This window comes from Rutilus rutilus (assembly GCF_951802725.1).
Source record: "Rutilus rutilus genome assembly, chromosome: 6".
NCBI classification, from domain to species: Eukaryota; Metazoa; Chordata; class Actinopteri; order Cypriniformes; family Leuciscidae; genus Rutilus; species Rutilus rutilus.
The window spans coordinates 49,173,105-49,193,605 of record NC_140214.1 but is presented as its reverse complement, the minus strand read 5'-3'; the positions used below and the strand labels follow the sequence as shown (position 1 = coordinate 49,193,605).

The 20,501-nt window shown below is 39.4% G+C and overlaps 2 protein-coding genes across 2 annotated transcripts in view; both read left to right on the top strand.

The window, feature by feature from the left end:
• Positions 1–4,558, top strand: part of LOC311291904 (protein NLRC3-like) — a gene marked incomplete at its 3' end in the record, with an annotated part of 146,391 nt that extends 141,833 nt beyond the window's left edge. Inside the window, exons 6-7 of the mRNA XM_084411259.1 lie at positions 2,434–2,629; positions 2,724–4,558. Coding sequence (XP_084267385.1) covers positions 2,434–2,629; positions 2,724–4,558 — 2,031 coding nt within the window. The remainder of the gene's footprint in view (positions 1–2,433; positions 2,630–2,723) is intronic.
• The window catches only part of LOC311291902 (uncharacterized protein), a 322,068-nt gene that overhangs the window by 184,450 nt on the left and 117,117 nt on the right, over positions 1–20,501 (top strand). The window contains exons 25-28 of the mRNA XM_084411257.1: positions 14,151–14,324; positions 15,009–15,179; positions 16,689–16,862; positions 18,032–18,205. Of these exons, the coding sequence (XP_084267383.1) occupies positions 14,151–14,324; positions 15,009–15,179; positions 16,689–16,862; positions 18,032–18,205 (693 nt within the window). The remainder of the gene's footprint in view (positions 1–14,150; positions 14,325–15,008; positions 15,180–16,688; positions 16,863–18,031; positions 18,206–20,501) is intronic.

Genomic DNA, 20,501 nt, shown 5'->3' with positions numbered 1-20,501 from the left:
TTAAATGTGCGTATGACACTTGTTACTGATAGTGCTTATGTAACTGTAGGAATGACAGAAAGTTGATAGTTTTTAATTATTTGTATTATTTTTGGCTGTTGCCATCGCTTAAATACAAACCATTCACCAAACACCCTCTCCCCTCTCCCCTAATCCCACCCTAAACCCAAATACCAACACCAAATTACCTAAAATCACCAAAAAGTGCAAAGATTTTACAAAAACAAAAAGACACAACAACAAAAATAATAACCTAAGTAGCGAAAAATACATTTTGCTTATTTAAATGTAATATATTGATTAACTTTCAAAGTACAGCACTCTCCTCACAAACCCATCAACCAGACTGAGGCAACAATGACTCGTTAAATACGATCTGGAGTTCGAGCCTTCTGACACCCAAAGCGAAACGCGCACGTGACTGGAGAGAAAGTGAGGCTTCGTTTGTCATCGATCACGTGACTCTAGTAAACCGACACACACCCCGATACGGGGCTTCACTAGAAATTGTGTTGCTTGTGTGATACGCGCATCGAAGCTCAAGTGTCATATGTAACATCACTAACCTTGTGTATAGTGCATTCTGTCTGCGCTTGGGTTCATCCTCAAATGCATGACACAATCAGAAATGATTAAGACCATTCGGTTATTTTACATGGCAATATATTTGTCTGTAACTCACTTTATTTTAAAGATAGTTTTTGCTGTTGCTGTTGTTGATGATAACTCAGCATTCTTCATTATTGTCTTAAATAAGATGTTCTTCATCTGTGTAAAATGGTGTCATTTCCAGGTGATGCTGAAGGATTGAGTGTTTTCAGAAAGCAGTGCTGATCAGTTTTCAGTGTCAGTTTAGCTGCAGTATGTCAGAGGAAAGAGGAAAGGACTCTCTCTCTCAGATGAGTCTCTCAGAGAAACACAGGTAAGACTGCGTCTGTTTTCAGCAGTTTAAACTCCACTGGACTTTGTGTTTCCCTGTCAATAACAACAACTTTAAGCATTGTTTTATTTATATTGTTTTATATTTGCAAATGCTTTAATCCAATCTAGACGCTGAATTAATCTAAATAAATGACTTTAGTTTTTAGATCATAAAATTATTGACAGACATTAGTAAACAACTATACACTTAATTTAATTCAAGTATGCTAACACAACTGTGTCACACAGACATTTCTGCTCTCTATTTCTGTCAATAAACACAAACTCTACATGTTTAAATTAGAGTCAAGTATTTTTTAACATGTTTAATCTCTCTCATGTATATTAAAGAAATTGTTAAACCAATATATGAATGAAATAAAACAATCATTAACTATAAAACTGTAAATTGTGTGAGTGTGTGTATTTCTGTGGAGGATTAGATAAAGACACAGATGTGTTTCACACACAGTTGATCCTCCTTTACTAAAGTGTTTTCTCTCTCTCTCTGTTCTTTGTGTCATCAGTGTAAGATCAGGCTCACGTGTGTCCAGCTCTGTGTCTCTGAAGAGTGATCGGTCTAAAGAAGGAGGAGGACCAAACTTCAGTGAGAAAACACCATCATCTAATGAAAGGTATTTCATGAGTTTCTAATTTTTTGTCACACATTGACTGTGTTTAAAAGTTGTATCAGTGAATATCAATCATGAAACATTTTTAGATCAAATATTTATCATTATTTATCATTGAATCATTTATCATGATATTTATCATTTAATACTCTGATAAATATTTGATCTGATAAATATCAGAGTATTCACAGCTAATGCTTTTTCTCTTTCTGTGAAATTTTGCCTGGAAAATCAGTATTTATTTGATTTATTTGATTACAGGCTTCAGTATGAGACAGTAGACTCAGACGTTCAGACTCACAGGAACCACGAGAATTTCAAACACAATCTTCTAGGAATCTTCCAGGTAGGAAAACACATTTTTATAAATGTTTAATATTTACAACAACAAATATGTTATTGAACAAAGACATTTGATTTAATTCCTCCAGATCCATTTTGTCCTTTGAAGCTCTTATACATGTTTTATTTTTCTATTTGTTAAAAATATCAGCTGGTTAACATGTTAGTCTTTTAACTGGATTTTTGTATAGATATTATAGTTATTGAATAAATTGTGTTGACCAAATGTAGATGTACAATTTGGTTTAAATTGTGTCTTTTCTCTTACTTTTGTTTGAAAAGGAAAACACATTTTTATAAATGTTTAATATTTCTAACAAACCAAATATGTTATTGAACAAAGAAATTTAATTACATTTTTCTTGATCACTTATTTTTCCTTTTAAACACATTTTAGCACAACTTGGTTAGCATGTTAGTCTTTTAACTGGATTTTTTTATGTACATGTATTATAATTATTGAATAAATAGTGTTGACCAAATGTAGATTTAGGCTTAAATTGTGTTACTCTGTCTTTTCTCTTACTTCGGTTTGTAGGATCTTGAGAGCAAAATAATCACGTTTCTGAAGAATGAACTGGAGAAGTTTAAGAAAATATTACACAAAGAGAACACACAACACTTTGTGAAGGACTTTATTGAGAACAGATCCAGTATCACAGAATCAGCTCTTGATCTCACACTACATTACCTGAGAGAGATGAAGCAAGATGAAGCTGCTGATGCTCTAGAAGGTGAGAGACTCATGATCATCTGTCTGATTGTCTCTTATAAATGTAGGAGAGAAAATGAAGACTAAAACTGTCTATTTTCTGTTCCTGTGTTTAGGTGAGCTGTTCTTCATTCCTCAGCTGAAATGTGGCCTAAAGAAGAAGTATCAGTGTGTGTTTGAAGGAATTGCGAAGCAAGGTGACTCCACACTTCTGAATAACATCTACACAGATCTCTATATCACTCAGGGTGGCAGTGAACAGGTCAATACTGAACATGAGGTGAGACAGATTGAAGTTGCTTCCAGGCGTCATGAAGCACAAGAGATACAGGTCGAATGCACAAATTTGTTTGAAGCTCCTGAACAAGACGAGGAGATCCGAACTGTACTGACAAAAGGAGTCGCTGGCATCGGGAAATCAGTCTCTGTGCAAAAGTTTGTTCTGGACTGGGCTGAAGGAAAAGAAAATCAAGATATCAGCTTCATATTTCCTCTTCCATTCAGAGAGATGAACTTAAAGGAGAAAGAAAAACTAAGTTTGATGGACCTTATAACTCAGTTTTTCCCAGAGACAAAAGGACTGAACCTTACAAGAAGGATTCAGTTCAAAGTGCTGTTCATCCTTGATGGACTGGACGAATGTCGCCTTCCTCTGAAGTTTGATTGTAATGAGACGTGGCGTGATGTATCGTCACCAGCCTCTCTGGATGTTCTCCTAACGAACCTCATGAAGGGAAATCTGCTTCCTTCTGCTCTCATCTGGATCACCACCAGACCAGCAGCTGCCAGTAAGATTCCTCCTGACTGTATCGACCGGCTGACAGAGATACGAGGATTCAGTGACGCACAGAAGGAAGAGTACTTCAAAAAAAGATTCACTGATCATAATCAGGCCAACACAATCCTAGATCACATTAAACAATCAAAGAGTCTCTTTATCATGTGCCACATCCCAGTCTTCTGCTGGATTTCAGCCACGGTTCTCCAGAACATTCTGGAGGAGAAAAGAAATAATGATGTGAAAAACACTCAGGCTGATGAGATCTCTAAAACACTGCAGGAATCAAACACTGAAGACACTCCCAAGACTCTGACACAAATGTACACACACTTTCTCCGCTTCCAGATCCAGCAGAGCCGCCGAAAGTATGATGGAGAATACACACCAGATGTTTCCTGGGATAAAGACGCCATCCTTTCACTGGGGAAACTGGCATTTCATCAGCTGGAAAGAAACAACCTGATCTTCTATGACACAGACCTGGAAGCCTGTGGTATTGACGTCTATAAGGCATCAGTGTACTCAGGCATGTGTACCCAGATCTTTAAAGAGGAAACAGGGATCGTTCTTGGTACCATGTACTGCTTTGTTCACTTGAGCATTCAAGAGTTTATTGCAGCCCTTTATGCACATCTGTTTCTAGACATCAACAAGACAAGTGTGTTTGATCATGAGTCTACAGAACAGGAAAACAGAAATGAAACCATGATTGATTTCCTCAAGACTGCAGTGGACAAGGCGCTCGAGAGTGACAATGGACACCTGGACCTTTTCCTTCGCTTCCTCCTCGGTCTGTCACTCCAGTCCAATCGACGACTCTTACGAGGTCTGTTGACACGGCAAGACGGCAATGACCAGAGCAACAAGGAAATAGTTCAGTACATCAAGCAGAAATTAGAAGATGATCTTCCTGCAGAGAGATCCATCAATCTGTTCTACTGTCTGAATGAGCTGAACGACCAAACTCTGGTGAAAGAGATTCAGACCCACCTTAGCAAAGGAAGTCTCTCATCTGGTGACCTTTCACCTGCCCAGTGGTCTGCTTTAGCCTTTGTGTTGTTGACATCAGAGGAAGAGCTGGAGGAGTTTGAGCTTCAGAAATTCAAGAAATCAGACGAGTGTCTCATTAGATTATCGGCAGTCATCAAAACCTCCAGAAGAGCTCTGTAAGTCTTTTAATTAATTTTGTCATGTTTTGCTCTCATCTGAAAAATGTCTTTATCTACATTACTCTCTAGTGATTCCTTATCATGAACATGAACTTGTCCCTGTAAAGCCTGACATATGAAATTATAGTCTGGATTTTTTTTTTTTTTTTTTTTTTTTGTGGAGACAAAAAAGAGTTTATCAAACCTTTAGACAAAATATCAAAGACCATGTTTGCATGTTTGTCTTGTATCATATGATACACCAGACTTTAATGACTTGTATAGAATTATATATTAGCTCATGTTCATACTTATTTTATTGATATACCCAAACTGGGGTGAAATAATGTAATTTGGTACAGATGTTATTTATATTGCCAACAAATAAGATGACATTCTGAAAGGTTATAATATAAAACATTGAGATTTTTATAAAACAGGCTTAAATAAAGTACATATATATTACCACATCATATATTAGTTGTCCCTGTCACGTGTCAGCGTTTGTTTGGACTTTCAGTTTAAGTTTTGCTTGGTTCCTGTTTGCCTTTGTTCTTTTCCCGCCACTCCGTTGTTTCTATGGTTACCGTCATTATCAGTTCAGTTGTGTCACCTGTTTAGTCATCATCGTCATTAGTGGTCGACCGATATATCGGCCGATATTTGGCACTTTTAAAATATCGGCATTGGCCGATACGTTTTTCTGATTGGCCGATGTGTTGGAAGCGGGACTTTTATTTTGACGGGCGGTGCTGAGAACACCAGCGCCTGATCATACAGCGCTCACTCACATTCTCTGTCTTCATTAGTTTACAATCTCTGTCAGTCATATCTAATACTTTGTTAGACAGAACTGGTAAACAAAGAAAGTTAATGGTATGCGAAAAAGTAAAGCGTTGCTTTTATATTATTTGTTGCAGAAAAGGCAAACAATCTGGCCAAAATACTTTCTCATTTACTGTCAACATTCAGCAAATGCGCATCTACATCATTTAAACAAATCTCTGAATATCTAATGAACATTTAATATCACAAACCTTGCAGATTTAATGGAATCCAGCTGTGATATCTTGTGAGGTGTGCATTTCTAGCCTGATAAACATGTGACTGCGAGTGACGGTTGAGTGAAGTGAGTGAATGCCAACAGAAGATCAGCTTCGGGAGACGCGATCGAAAAACTTTAAATCCTTCATATTAAAATATGCTGTGCTATATCCACTGTGTCATATTCATATAGTTTTCACTGTGTGCTGTATGTAATATTAGCATTACCTTGTCTTTATTTGAAAAAATATGATTACCAGTGCGCACGATATTACCAGATTACTGAGTGCCCTGTTGCAGTGTTTACTTCCTCTTTATTCACATATTCATATATTTTTAAACAATTACTTTATTGGTGAAAAATACTGTAGTTTAATGTAATAATAATGTAATGTAACATGTAGATCGAGAGATTTACAAATAAACATTTATCAAAAGCCTGTTGTATCATATTTAGTGTACACATTAAGATTTTTTTTTATACAAAAAAGTTTACTTTTTTTGAACTTAGTTCAAAATCTTTTTTTTCATATTTTTTTTCTAATGAAGTAAATATTAAGTAAAAATAACTATACATTTAATTTCAGTAATTGTTATAGATGCTTTTTTACTATCTTTAAATTAATGATATATCACCCATTGATCACCCTGCTCTCTAAGATATCGGCATCAGTCGTCGGTTAAACTTTATCTTGAAATATTAAAAACAAATACAATTTCTTAGGTTTAAGTAATCTTAGCTTTACTTAAATCATTAAAGATTTTATATCAAAAAGACATGTACATGTGAATGAAGGCATTTTTAGTATTATAGTGAAAGGCCTTTAACTTGCCATAAAAGTGTGAACTGTCTCATCTAATAGTGTCGGTGCAGTCAAGTCAATAATAGTGTTGTATATTAAGTGTCTCCAACTAAGGAAGCCAGAGGCAACAGTGGAAAAAAACCCAAACTCCATCAGCTGACAGAAATAGGGAAGAAATCCTATAGCTATAAAAATATTTTTTTTCAAACATGCTTCATTTTATCTATTAAATTTGTCACTGAATAAAAAGTACTAATGTACAGGAAATAGTGTTTTTTGTAGATGAATGCTGTTTGAATGCATTGTATGCTGTTTATGTAAAAAATAATAATGGAACATTTAATATTTGTATTTAGAAAAGGTATTGTATGTGTTCCATCTAATTCTGTGTTGTGATTTATTGTAGGTTAAATGATTGTAACTTAACAGAAAAAAGCTGTTCAGCTCTGGCTGCAGTTCTTGGATCAGACACCAATCTGAAAGAGCTGAACATGACCAATAATAATCTGCAGGATTCAGGAGTGAAGCTGCTCTGCACTGGACTGAAGTGTAAATTGGAGATACTGAGGTAAGTTGAGCCAAAGGAGTCACATGACTAAAGTAAGGTGCAATGACTAACAGGATGATCCCGGAGGCTAAAAGTTATGAATAAGAATTTGATGAAGTTATGAAGGTTTGTCTTTGTTCTATTGTTGTTGTGTTTTTCATTCAAAATAATAATGAGCCACAAACTAAGCAATCCAAAGATCTTTTATTTATTTGTTACAATATGGGTATAGCATATCATCCTTCTTATCAATTTTGTTAATAAAAGTCCAATGTTTAATATAAGTGAATTTATGATTGTACTATTTTATTATTGATGTATTTTCATTAATACTAATGAACCACAAACTAAGAATTTGTTTTAGATTTAGGGGGAAATCCAAAGACCTTCATTTCTCAGTGTTACAATGGGGGTATATACTATGCCATCTGTCTTATTTGTTTTGTTGATAAAAGTTTGATGTTCAATATAAGCGAGGTTGTCATTGTGCTGTTTTTTTCACTGAGTAATGGTGCGTTCACACCGGACGCGAATAGCGCGTCAGGCGCGAGTGATTTCAATGTTAAGTCAATGCAAAGACGCGTTATGCGCATAAAAAATTCCTGCGGCGCGAATTAGGCGTAGAGCACGGCGCGGTAGACGAGAATACGCCTCATTCGCGCGTCAAGTTCGTGCGAATGGCGCGAATTGAGCGTCTGGCGCGTTAAGCGCGAATAATTTTATTAGTGCTTTTTGTGCATTCACGCGTTCGACGCGAATTCGCGTCTGCCGCCCGAGTTGAAAAATCTGAACTTCTGCGTCAATTCGCGCCGCGTTAACCAATCAGGAGCCTGTTTGCTGCTGTCACGTGGTGAAGTGACAGTTTATAATGTTATTTTATGTTTGGGCTCAATAAATTATTTTGTAATATGACTAAAATGCACAACAAAGCAAATCTTTCACATAAAAACTGTATTTCAATATATGAGAGATACTCATTTTGTATTGAATGCTATTTATTCCATATCTATTCTAGATATATGAAACATTATTAATCTAATGTAAAGACAACAAACACAATTTAGTGTATAAAAACAAAAAAAACAAAAAAAATCACAGGACAGGTTTCACTTTTGGAGGCTGGCTCCATTTATTATCAAAACAAAAATAAATGACAGAGTAGGTGTGGGCGAGGGTGAACCTCGCGCCGGGCTGTACAGCGCGGGCTCGTCAGGCAGCGACCACTCGAGGCCGAGGCTTATACGGCCTACGCTGTCCTCGTCAGCGTCCTCACCGTTAGGTCCACCAAACCTAGCTCCTGGAGCAAATTGTGAAACTCCTGAAACCCTCCGGAGGGTCTGGTGGACCCGAGTACAGCGATGATGTCCCCTACGCAGCTGTTCTGCTCTCCAGAGCATATACGAGCCAGTGTTAATTTTGGCAGCCATTTTTGATTTAGTCTTAGTTTTCATCTTGAGATGAAAATACTTATTGGTCTTAGTCACATTTTAGTCATTTTGTCTTTCATAGTTTTAGTCTAGTTTTAGTTGACGAAAAGTCATTGCATTTTTTGTCAACTTTTAGTCAAACTGCAGTTACCGACATTAATTTTGGTAGCTATATATATGTAGTCTTTAGACAAAAAATTTCCAAATTTTTTTATCTCTAGGCCAATTCAGTTAAGCTTATGAGAAATGTAAATTAAGGTAACAGGCTGTATTGACATTGCACTCTTTAGCAGTAGCACTTGTGCAATTCTACATACCCCTTTTCCTTAGTTCAGTGGTTTTTAGAGTGCCCTACCCTCTGGTACCCCCTCTCTTCCACTTAGACTGCAGTCACACTTTTTCCATTAAGGGACAATATATAATGCTGCAGTTCTGCTGTGGCTTTCGTTGCAAAATAGAGCAATAAGCCTACTGACAATACTGTTTTAAATGTAGTACATCTCTTAATGTTACCCATCTGTTTGTTGAACTGTTGTATAAAATCAATGTCACATTTGAAATCGTGTGGATATTCAGGAAACATTGCATTCTTGCTCGTATAATATGATCAACATTAAAAACACTGCTGGATATCAGCCTATATTTTGATCGCAGATTTAGTAGCACAGATAGCGCAAACGGCTCGTGGCAGAACACAGACCGACTGAACGACACTTTAATTTAAGTAGAAAATCTCAAATGAAGATCGCTAAACTCCAGCTTACTCGTCTGTGTTTTCAGATCATCCGTGGTTCTTCAGCAGTGTAGAGAGCGCGCGCGCATGGTTGCCAGATACTATTGAAAAGACCGGGTAGAAAACGTGTTCTTTTAACAGTGAAGCTCTGACTGGGGGTTTAATTATTAAAATCTGGCAACCGTAAGCATGAACGCTCGTAAAAAACAATGTGTTGTCGTCTCCTTTATTTGACACAAACAAGTGGTTTTGGTTAAAGATACAATATGCAAGAATTTTTGGCCTCTAGAGGGCGCTACATTCCAAACAACAACAACGGCGTAGCTTGATGACGATGTGAAGGAGCGTGGAATGATGGGAACTGTCGTTTTAAACTCCACCGTGGATGTAAATCAGTCAGACGGGAATCGAAAAATCATGTTCATGGATGAGGCTAAGTTCTTTTTTTATAATGACATGCTTTTTGTGGCGAGGGGGCGTGGTTCAGCGCGGTCTGTAATGGGAGAGAGAAGAGACGAGCGGGACACAAGTAGGTCAAGTGCAAATGACGAACACCTGTGTCTTATTGCTGTGAATCCGCGTGGAGAGACCGCTTATAAGCCGCGCGCTGGAACGAGAGAGAGACTGAAGAGAAAATTGGACGCAGAGAAAGAAAACCGGTGGATCCGAGCTCTCATTTTTGAACTGTTTTGTGCCGCCGCGGTTGCCACGGTGAATGCGCGTTGTGCGCGACTTTTGTTTGTTTTGCTTTATTTTGAATAAAGTACGAGTCCCAGTCACGCAGACCCCTGTCTTCTTCCTTCCTGACTCTTGAACCTCATCACACTTTTATTTCATTAAAATGAATTAACCGCAAGAAAAGTAAGGTTTAATACTAAATTGGTTATCATAGATGTTACTGTATGTCGAATTCATTGTTGTGATAACGCGGCGCAGTTTTACGTGTTCTAAACAATTGTTGTAAAAGTACATTCGAACCCACATCATTTGCCAAAATACTGATTAATCTTTATGTATAACACATGCTATATTTATTTACATGGCCATAAACACCACACGTGATAAACAATGTCAATAAACTAAACACAAACCTAAAGCAATAATACTTCCCTTTTCCCTTACATAAACATAACTATTACCGAATGCTACATTTGGAAAATATAAAATTAAGCATACTTTGTCGACAGAACCAGCTGCAATAAAATTAAGCATACTTTGTCGACAGAACCAGCTGCAATCAGTAAAGAATAATTGTGTTCCATAACGACTGCAAGAAACAAGCTAACGTTTGTTGCTTGATAGACGCTACAACTACAACTTCCGCATTTGTCCAGGACTCCACGCAGTACGAGCGGAAACCGAGGGTAACGCGGATATGACGCCATTGACTGGCGACTCCCAGCTCCCCCCTGCTCTAACGCCCCGTTTCCTTGGTTAAAATCGCAATTTTCTCACCATTTAAAAAGAGTTGGAAACATTTGGGATATTGTAAGTAATCAACTTAACAAAATATATAACACTGGCCTTGAGATTATGGGATATTTTAATGCAAAATTCATTGCATATTGTACCTTTAAGTTTAAAAAATGTTTAAACATTTCAGTCTCGTCTTTTTTCGTCAACGATATTGCATGTGTTGATATAGTCACAGTTATCGTTTAATGACGTGGGTGTCGTCTCTCATCGTCTTGTCTTAGTCAGGGGAAAAAAGGTCGTCAACGAACATTTTTCGTCATAGTTTTCATTAACGAAATTAACACTGATACGAGCGGTGACTCTCTCGAATAATGCTAATGCTAATGCTCGATAAACATCTAAAAAAGATGGCCGCCAACGGGTTTCGAAACTTTCGCCTCCGGATTTCGCCTCTAAAAACTTTTGTTTTTACGCGCGTCAAGAGCTATTTAATTAGAGAATAAAGAGAATTAACACAAAGTGGCAGGCGCGAATTTGACATGCTATTCGCGTCCGGTGTGAACGCACAGTAATACTGAAGTGACATTAAGCATTCATTTTGTGCTGCATTCATTTGGTGCTGCACTGTAATGCAAATAATTGCAGGGGATTATAATATTTAGTGGATAAAGTATTTTCTAAATATGTATATTCTACTTCTTATAAGTTAACACTTAAATTGGGCTGTTTTTGTTTATAGTAATTAATAATTTAGTGATTTAATCGTTATTTGCATACCTAGTGTTGAGTCAGAATTCAGATGATCCTGTTAGAGCTGGTAAATCTGCCACAGAAACGAGGGTGAGATCTGGTAGAAATCACTTATCTTAATATTTTATGTGACAGGATTAATGTATTTTAGTGCTTTTGAGGGAGCTGTGTGTCTTTGATTCTGCTTTCAGCATTGCAGCTAGTCTCGACTAAACACTTCCTGTAGTTTATGAGTGTTTTACACCACTGTGAAGGTATTTTGGTCCGTTTCTCTCACTCATCCTTGCAAAGCTGCTTCAGCTCAGTGACATTTGTAGGCTTTCCACAGGGGTGATAGCGCTCCGGCGCCACGCCGGATTTCCGGCGTACATACGTGTCTGCGAAAAAAAAAAAAAAAAATCAGGTTCGCGTTTGCGTGAGAGGCGCTTTGCTTTCACTAAACCACACCAGTAAACTTCAGCCAATCGGTAATAGGGTAGGCAGGGGCTGGTCTTGGGTTTTGGCCAATCAGATAGATTCAGCAGTCACTCCACGTGCGAATTTGTTTTGTGTTTCCCATACACTACGAATGTGTTTGTCACACTGGCAGCGCGAAACATAGCCAAAGTCATGGGGTGCTTCTCAATTCTTATTTGTGCATCCTCGTTTCCTCTCCTCGCTTCCTTTCCTCTCAGCTCCGCCCCCTGTAGGATGCGAGGAAAGGCTGCAAGGAAAAGACGCGAGGACGGAGAGATCGAATGAAAGCTTTTTTTATACATTGGAATCCTTGATGACTCGAGCGTCACTTCAACGCGTCATCCGCAGCGCTCAGAGGATCTGCCCTCGTGTTGTTGAAATTTGTTTATTTAAGAAATTCATAATAAATAATAATAAAGAAAGATACCCTGTTGAAATATGTGAGATGTGTGGTTTATATAAACTGCAAAAGTAAAGTATAAATCAAAATGATTGTGGCCGATGTGAAGGGGGAGGAGAATTTATACGTGCGTCACGTTTTAGTCGATAAAACTCTTCCGCATAGGATACACCTGTGTATCCTCGCTCATGACTCCTCTGGAAGCCTCCTCACTCCTCGATCCTCGACTCCTCGCGGTGCAATTAGAGAATTGAGATGTCCTTCAAGATGGCTGAGCTCGATCGGTTTCCGGGTCATAGGATGGAGGACGGAGGAGAGAGGAGACGAGGAGGGATATTGAGAAGCACCCATGGAGTGCAACTTTATGAAGCCAGGGGAAGACAGTAGACACCAAACTTGTCGATAAAGGTGGATCAAACTTGACGAAAAAATTATCGCTAGCGAGCCTGATTTGAGGTAGCTCGCCAACAGGCCGTTCATATATCGCGTCTTTTGCGCGCTCAAGTTCATTCAAATGTAGGCGCGCGGTAAGCGGTAATAGCGCGCTCATAATTGAAGCGACGCGTTCGTTTTTTTCCATGGAAATCCATTAGCCAATAAAACTTTTTTGTCGTTGTGGAGAGCGCAGAGCATGGTTGCATAGCAATGACAGACGCCACGGGAAAATCGGACCTAATTTTACTATTAATAATAAAAGATAAGCTAAAGTGCATTGTAAATGTCAGTAATGTATCTTTTTTTGACTCTTTCTTTTTATAAATAATCATTTAAAGTCTGAAATATGTGAGGTATATCTTTTTTATAAAAAACTTTTTTGTCAAAACTTTTTGAACTTGTAACTTACATGTTAGTAGGCTATAACATGTTGCAAGACACTTTTAAAATCTGGCTATCATTTTTAATGGTATTATTTTAATGTTTATGTAAACAAAAAGTGCATATTGATGCTTATTTTATTTGTTATTTGCTGGTTTTCGACATAAAACTTGGTGAATTGATTTCATTGTGTAGTATTAGTACTTTTTGAACAGGATTCTGTGATAACCGTGATAATTTTTGTCACTATAATCATTAAATGAAATGTTCATGCCATTTCATCTCTAGTTATGATCAACTGAAATCAACTAATTATGTGTTTTTTACAGTATAATATGCAAAGTACAATTAAAAAAAAAAAAAAATTATATCTGATTCTGTTCTTTTCTCTGACATGCATTGTTGGGTGTGGAAGGTTACTAATGTGATTGCTTTATCTGTAAATTAAATAGATGCTTTTTCAATGACTGAATTCATTGAAATAAAATGAATTCTTCGATTTGAATATTTTTTTGGCAATGCGTCGTAGGTCTTAAATTTCGATCTTTATGGTCTTAAAATGTCTTAAAAAGGTCTTAAATTTGACTTACTGAAACCTGCTACTGTAATATAGGCTTGTATTGGGTTTGTTCATCTCATGTCTGAATGATGTCCATTTATATCCACAAAAGTCACAAGACTCTATCATTTAAGGGACTATTTATCAAAATGTTCTCATAGGGGAGCACACCCCTGGATCCCGCTTGACAATTATGTTAATCAGGGCATATATCTTGGCTTAGATATATAGGGCCCGCTTACCTCCCAGGGAAAAAAGTTCAGGCTCAGGATTTTTTTCTACTATCACCCCTGTTTCCAGCATGAGCTGTGTTTCAAGTCCGTCCACAGCATTTTAATGAAACTGAAGTCTGGACTTTATTGGGCCATTCCCAAACTTTAATTTTCTAATTTTCCGACCATTTTCAGGTTGCTTGTTGTGGATCATTCAGATCATAGACTTTCAGAGCTGTACATTTTTAGATAATTGCAATCTTGAAAGGGATGTTGACATCTAACATATTAAAGTTCACTGAGCCTTTTGTTTGCCTCTATATTCAGGTGTCAGTTTTTGCAACTGACTTTCAATACATTTGTACAAAGAATAAAATAAAGTTCAGTTTATGGATTTATATTGTTCAGGTGTAACTGATTAATCAGCTGAGTGTTTTCCTCTCTGTTCTAGACTCTCTAACTGCAGTGTGACAGAAGAAGGTTATAAAGCTCTGGCTTCAGCTCTGAGATCAAACCCTTCACACCTGATAGAGCTGGATCTCACAGGAAATGATCCTGGACAATCAGGAGTGAAGCAGCTCAATGATTTACTGCAGGATCCAGACTGTCAACTGAAGACACTGAGGTGAGACGGGATCTAATAATGAACTAAATTAGCTATATGCAGGCTAAATATTCGTAACTAGTATATTATTTTAGATGTATAATAAGCTGGACAATTTGTTGCATCAAAATGATCAAGATCAGATCAGATGCTGCAGGTTCTGTCACGATGATGATAACCGTCAACACAGTTTAGTTGTGATACGAGCTACAGGTCAAATAGACATTATGGGTCAGTATATGTGCTGACATTCAGGAGTATACCTTGATAATTAACAATAATAGTTTTGCATCAAGCCCAGATTCACTCCATCAGTCTACATCTGGAGAGATGTCCACAAACATGCAGTTTCACAAGCCAGTTTTCTCTGTGCTGATGTTTCTCACTCCTCCTGCTTTAAAGACAGAAAGATCTTAATTTCACACTCTGTATTCACACTGATAATCATGATCTAGTGAGCTTTTGCCCTTCTGCTCTGTGAGACGTTTCTGTTGTCATGAGTTTGCTTTAGGACTGAGTGTTGCTCTAGTTTCTTTTAAATATATATTTATTTGTGTATTTAAATGTTTAAAGAAAAATTTGACATCTAAATTAACTTAAACTAACTTAAGCTTGCTTTTAAAACAATAAATTTTGTTTTATCGTATCAATCATTTTTGTAATGCAATTGACATTTAGTTGATACCTGAATTGCCTCTTCTGCAGGTTTGTGAGTCCTGCTGCAGAGGAAGCCTGTCAGTATGTGAATAGAGTTGTGGGTATAAACCCGTTACTCCAGAGAGAGCTGAATCTGAGTGAACATGAACTAGGAGACACACGAGTGAATCAGATCGCTGCTCTACTGCAGGATAAACACTGTCAACTCAACACACTGACGTGAGTATTGCTCATTTATTTAAAATATCTCTTTACTTTTAGTTGTAATTAGGGATGCACCGATCCACATTTTTTCACTTCCGATCCGATCCCGATACCTGAATTTGGATATCGGCCGATACCGATACTATTCCGATACCAGAGCTGTGTTTGCTTTAATATTATTATTATCATTTTTGTTTATTTTATATGATGCTGAAATAAAGTTCTCTCAACAGGCAAGTAATAATATGTTATGTACGTAGCCTATGTATGCATGTATGTCCCAAAAGGCAACTTGAGGTAAGTTATAAGGTCAGAAAAGGAAGTCAGAAAAACAGGAAATCCTGTTAACAGGAAAAATCCCATTCTGAAAACAAATATGCAACTGGGGTTTCAAATTGATTGTCATGTCAATATTTATTACATTCCCAAAATGTCAAATACTTGAGTCTTGAAATATAAGAAAAGTGCAAGTGTAACTGTAAACATCTCACACACACACTATCTGAAGGGTGATCCTCGCTCCGATGCAGTAAATGCTCGATCAACATCAGCATCGTGCAAACAAACAAGCGGATTTTGCCTCAGACGCGCGTCGATTTCGCTTCAAACTTTTGCTTTTTACGCACGTAAATTTTTCTCTGGACGCGCGAATGGATTCAAAATATTCAAGCGTCCAACTAGACGCGGTAGACGCGTTTGGTGTGAACGCACAGTAACGTGGTGCTTTTTTAAATGTTTGATTGCGTTCGTTGTGTTGTACGACGCGAGGGAGCCTCAAAGGACTCATTGCATTTTGCTGTCTTGCTCTGCGGTGTTTCCAGTGTGAAGTATATCCACACAGCGGACGTTGTTGGCTAGCCGCAACCTGCGGAATGGATTTCCTGAGCGGGAGCGTTTCTCATAACTCTGTGTCTCATTGAGCCGCGCCTCCGTTCAGGAAATCCATTCCGCAGTTTGCAGACAGCTAACAGACTAGCCGGCGGGAATCACTTTTGGAGTCATTTCAGCAGACGTTAAAGCGAGCGCAGACATGACTCATGGATATCGGATATCTCCGCAGGTTGGATCGGGAAAATCCGATACGTCAATTACGCTGGTATCGGGTCCCGATACCGATACTGGATCGGATCGGCCCCATCCCTAGTTGTAATGTTAGCTGATGATAATATTTCCAGACAGACAGTTTGATCATGGGTCAATAATTATTGCAGTTTCTGTAGAGGCAGAACAATGTTTTTTTCCTGACATCAGAATCAGAGCTGTTCATAATCCCATTCAATTTAATCTTTGTATTTCACAAATGGGGAGGGGATACACCGCTCTACAGTAATTTGAAAGTGATTGCAGTACCAGTTTTGGCCACAATCTTACATATGGCTCCTTTAAATGTACAATGTTTAGTCTTTCTCCATGTGACCTTTACCTTGATATCCCTGTTTATTTGTCATCAAAAGTCTGCTGGATGAAGATGAACACGTTAGTTGATCATCATAGATCCGAGTCATTTTCTCTTTCTGTCTTCAGTCTGAGATATTGCAGTATTACAGAGAAACAGAGTCTCATCCTGACTTCAGCTCTGAGATCAAACCCGTCACACCTGAGAGAGCTGAACCTGAGCTGGAATAAACTAGGAGACTCTGGAGTGAAAAACCTCAGTGATCTACTGATGAACCCACAATTCAAGCTGGAGAAACTACAGTTAGTATCATTATACTGTACAGCAATTACAGTGTGACTGAAGTTTATTTATTTGAAGACAGCAGGGCTTATGTTTCAGTGTTTATAGCAGTGCACTTTCTGGGTTTTTAAACTAAAACACTTTATACTCAATATCTCACAATGAGTCTGAGTTCACATTATATTTGTGTAAAATTCTTCACATTCATGATTTGTTTGTAAGATAATCTCTCTTCCTCTGTTTGTGTCTTTCTAGTCTATTCTACTGTGGCATTACAGATGTTTCTTCTTTAACTCAGTCTTTGACTAACTCAAAAGCACTGCAGTTTCTAAAAGAGCTTGAGCTGATTTTGTGCTGCATTCATTTTGTGCTGCACTGTAATGCAAATAATTGCAGGGGATTATAATATTTAGTGGATAAAGTATTTTCTAAATATGTATATTCTACTTCTTATAAGTTAACACTTAAATTGGGCTGTTTTTGTTTATAGTAATTAATAATTTTGTGATTTAATCGTTATTTGCATACCTAGTGTTGAGTCAGAATTCAGATGATTCTGTTAGAGCTGGTAAATCTGCCACAGAAAGGAGGGTGAGATCTGGTAGAAATCACTTATCTTAATATTTTATGTGACAGGATTAATGTATTTTAGTGCTTTTAAGGGAGCTGTGTATCTTTGATTCTGCTTTCAGCTTTGCAGCTAGTCTCGATAAACACTTCCTGTAGTTTATGAGTGTTTTACACCACTGTGAAGGTATTTTGGTCCGTTTGTCTCACTCATCCTTGCAAAGCTGCTTCAGCTCAGTGACATTTGTAGGCTTTCCAGCATGAGCGGTGTTTCAAGTCCGTCCACAGCATTTTAATGGAATTGAAGTCATGACTTTATTGGGCCATTCCCAAACTTTAATTTTCTAATTTTCCGACCATTTTCAGGTTGCTTGTTGTGGATCATTCAGATCATAGACTTTCAGAGCTGTACAGTTTTAGATAATTGCAATCTTGAAAGGGATGTTGACATCTAACATATTAAAGTTCACTGAGCCTTTTGTTTGCCTCCATATTCAGGTGTCAGTTTTTGCAACTGACTTTCAATACATTTGTACAAAGAATAAAATAAAATTAAGTTTATGGATTTATATTGTTCAGGTTTAACTGATTAATCAGCTGAGTGTTTTCCTCTCTGTTCTAGACTCTCTAACTGCAATGTGACAGAAGAAGGTTATAAAGCTCTGGCTTCAGCTCTGACATCAAACCCTTCACACCTGATAGAGCTGGATCTCACAGGAAATGATCCTGGACAATCAGGAGTGAAGCAGCTCAATGATTTACTGCAGGATCCAGACTGTCAACTGAAGACACTGAGGTGAGACGGGATCTAATAATGAACTAAATTAGCTATATGCAGGCTAAATATTCGTAACTAGTATTTTATTTTAGTTATATAATAAGCTGGACAATTTGTTGCATCAGAATGATCAAGATCAGATCAGATGCTGCAGGTTCTGTCATGATGATGATAACCGTCAACACAGTTTAGTTGTGATACGAGCTACAGGTCAAATAGACATTATGGGTCAGTATATGTGCTGACATTCAGGAGTATACCTTGATAATTAACAATAATAGTTTTGCATCAAGCCCAGATTCACTCCATCAGTCTACATCTGGAGAGATGTCCACAAACATGCAGTTTCACAAGCCAGTTTTCTCTGTGCTGATGTTTCTCACTCCTCCTGCTTTAAAGACAGAAAGATCTTAATTTCACACTCTGTATTCACACTGATAATCATGATCTAGTGAGCTTTTGCCCTTCTGCTCTGTGAGACGTTTCTGTTGTCATGAGTTTGCTTTAGCAGTTCTCTTACGAGAGTTCTCTCGTACTGCGTCTTAGCTAAGACGCTGCGGGAAAAGTCTCTTTTCACGAATATTGAAGCAAAAAATTATCCTTAATTTTAATATTTGTAAAACGCATTTGCCACAGTATGCAGCCATAGGCAAGACGGCTCGTTTGCTCATTGGCTGTTGTACTAGCAAATGCATAAGCCTATCGAGCGCAGGCTGATGCAACATCAGACCAATGAGGCCACTTCCCGCCGACGCGGGCGTGGCCTCGCCCTATAAAGGTAGCTCGAAAAGGCTGACTCACTTGATTTTTCACCTCTTCAGCGAACCTCTCACATCGCTGGATCGCGGATAGGAAGCAAGCGTCGTCTGAGTGCAAGCACATCAGCGGGACGAGCCATATGAAGTCGCTGGCCTTCGCCGCCTTCCACTGCCGTACCTGCTGCGCTTTCCGGCGCTCATATCCTTTTCTGTTTCTCTGTGTGTGTGTGTGTTCGCCCCGCGACACACACTCGTAAAAGAGCTCGCGTCTTTTTAAAGATGCCTTCCTGCGGCTCGTGCCGAGCCCCACTCAGCGAGGGAGACCGTCATGTCATCTGTGTCTCCTGCCTGGGTGAAGATCATGCAGCGCTCGCACTCGCTGACGGCGGCTGCCCTCACTGCGAGCTTATGCCTTTGGCGACTCTGCGGACTCGCCTGGCACTTTTCTCCGAGCCTGCACTCCCCGCCGCGTTGCCGCGCCGTAAAAAGCGCCGCTCCCAGCGGATTCCGGAGCCCTCTACAGCCCGACCGAGCTCGCCGGAGCGCCCGCTCGCTTCGCCGGCCTCGCCTGTATCACTTCCTGATGCTCAGCGCCCGCAGTCTGCCGCCGCTTCATCAGAGGAAGTCGATTTCAAAGCCGCGTCGGGGGATGAGGACACGTGCTCTCTGTTAGCTTCGGGCAGCGGCGATTGGTCGAGCTCTGAGGATCTCGCGCTCGCTGCTCGTAAGCCTAGCAGACGAGCCAACATCGAGAAAGAGTTGATGCGGGTGCTCTCGCTGGCCGCGACGAGTCTCGGCCTCGAGTGGTCTGCACCAGCACCTCCCTCTCGTACCCGGCTGGATGGTAGCTTCCTTCCCGGTGAGCATGCTTCTCCTGAGTCTAAGCCCGCCCCCTTTCTTCCTGAGCTTCATGAAGAAGTGGCAAAGGCCTGGAACGCTCCCTTCTCAGCACGAACTCGTTCGTCTGTTTCTCCAGCATTCTCCGCCCTGGACGATGCTAAAAACAGAGGCTACCAGTCACTTCCGCCGGTTGAACAGGCGATAGCGACGCACCTTTGCCCGCCCTCTGCTGGACGGCGGACGAAACCAGTGTTGCCATCCAAAGCCTGCCGCACGACGTCATCGCTGCTCGCGCGAATCTTTTCCGCTGCTGGGCAGGCTGCGTCTGCACTACACACCATGGCCACGCTGCAGATTTTCCAGGGAGATCTCCTCCGTAAGTTGGACGAGATGGGACCTGATGCAATCTGCCTCGCGGATTTGAGAAGCGCTTCGGATCTCACCCTTCGCGCTACTAAGTCTGCCGCTCAAGCTATGGGACGTGTTATGGCTTCCGCCACTGTGGCTGAAAGACATCTGTGGCTGACGTTTTCAGACATGGCCGAGTCTGAGCGCACCGCGTTCCTCGACGCCCCGCTGAATCCCACTGGCCTCTTCGGATCCTCTGTCAATGAGTTCATAGAGAGATTCGCAGAGGACCAGAAAGCGTCACAAGCCTTCAAGCACTTCCTGCCGAAGCGCTCCAGTTCTGCAGCGAGTCGTGCTAAGCCGACCCA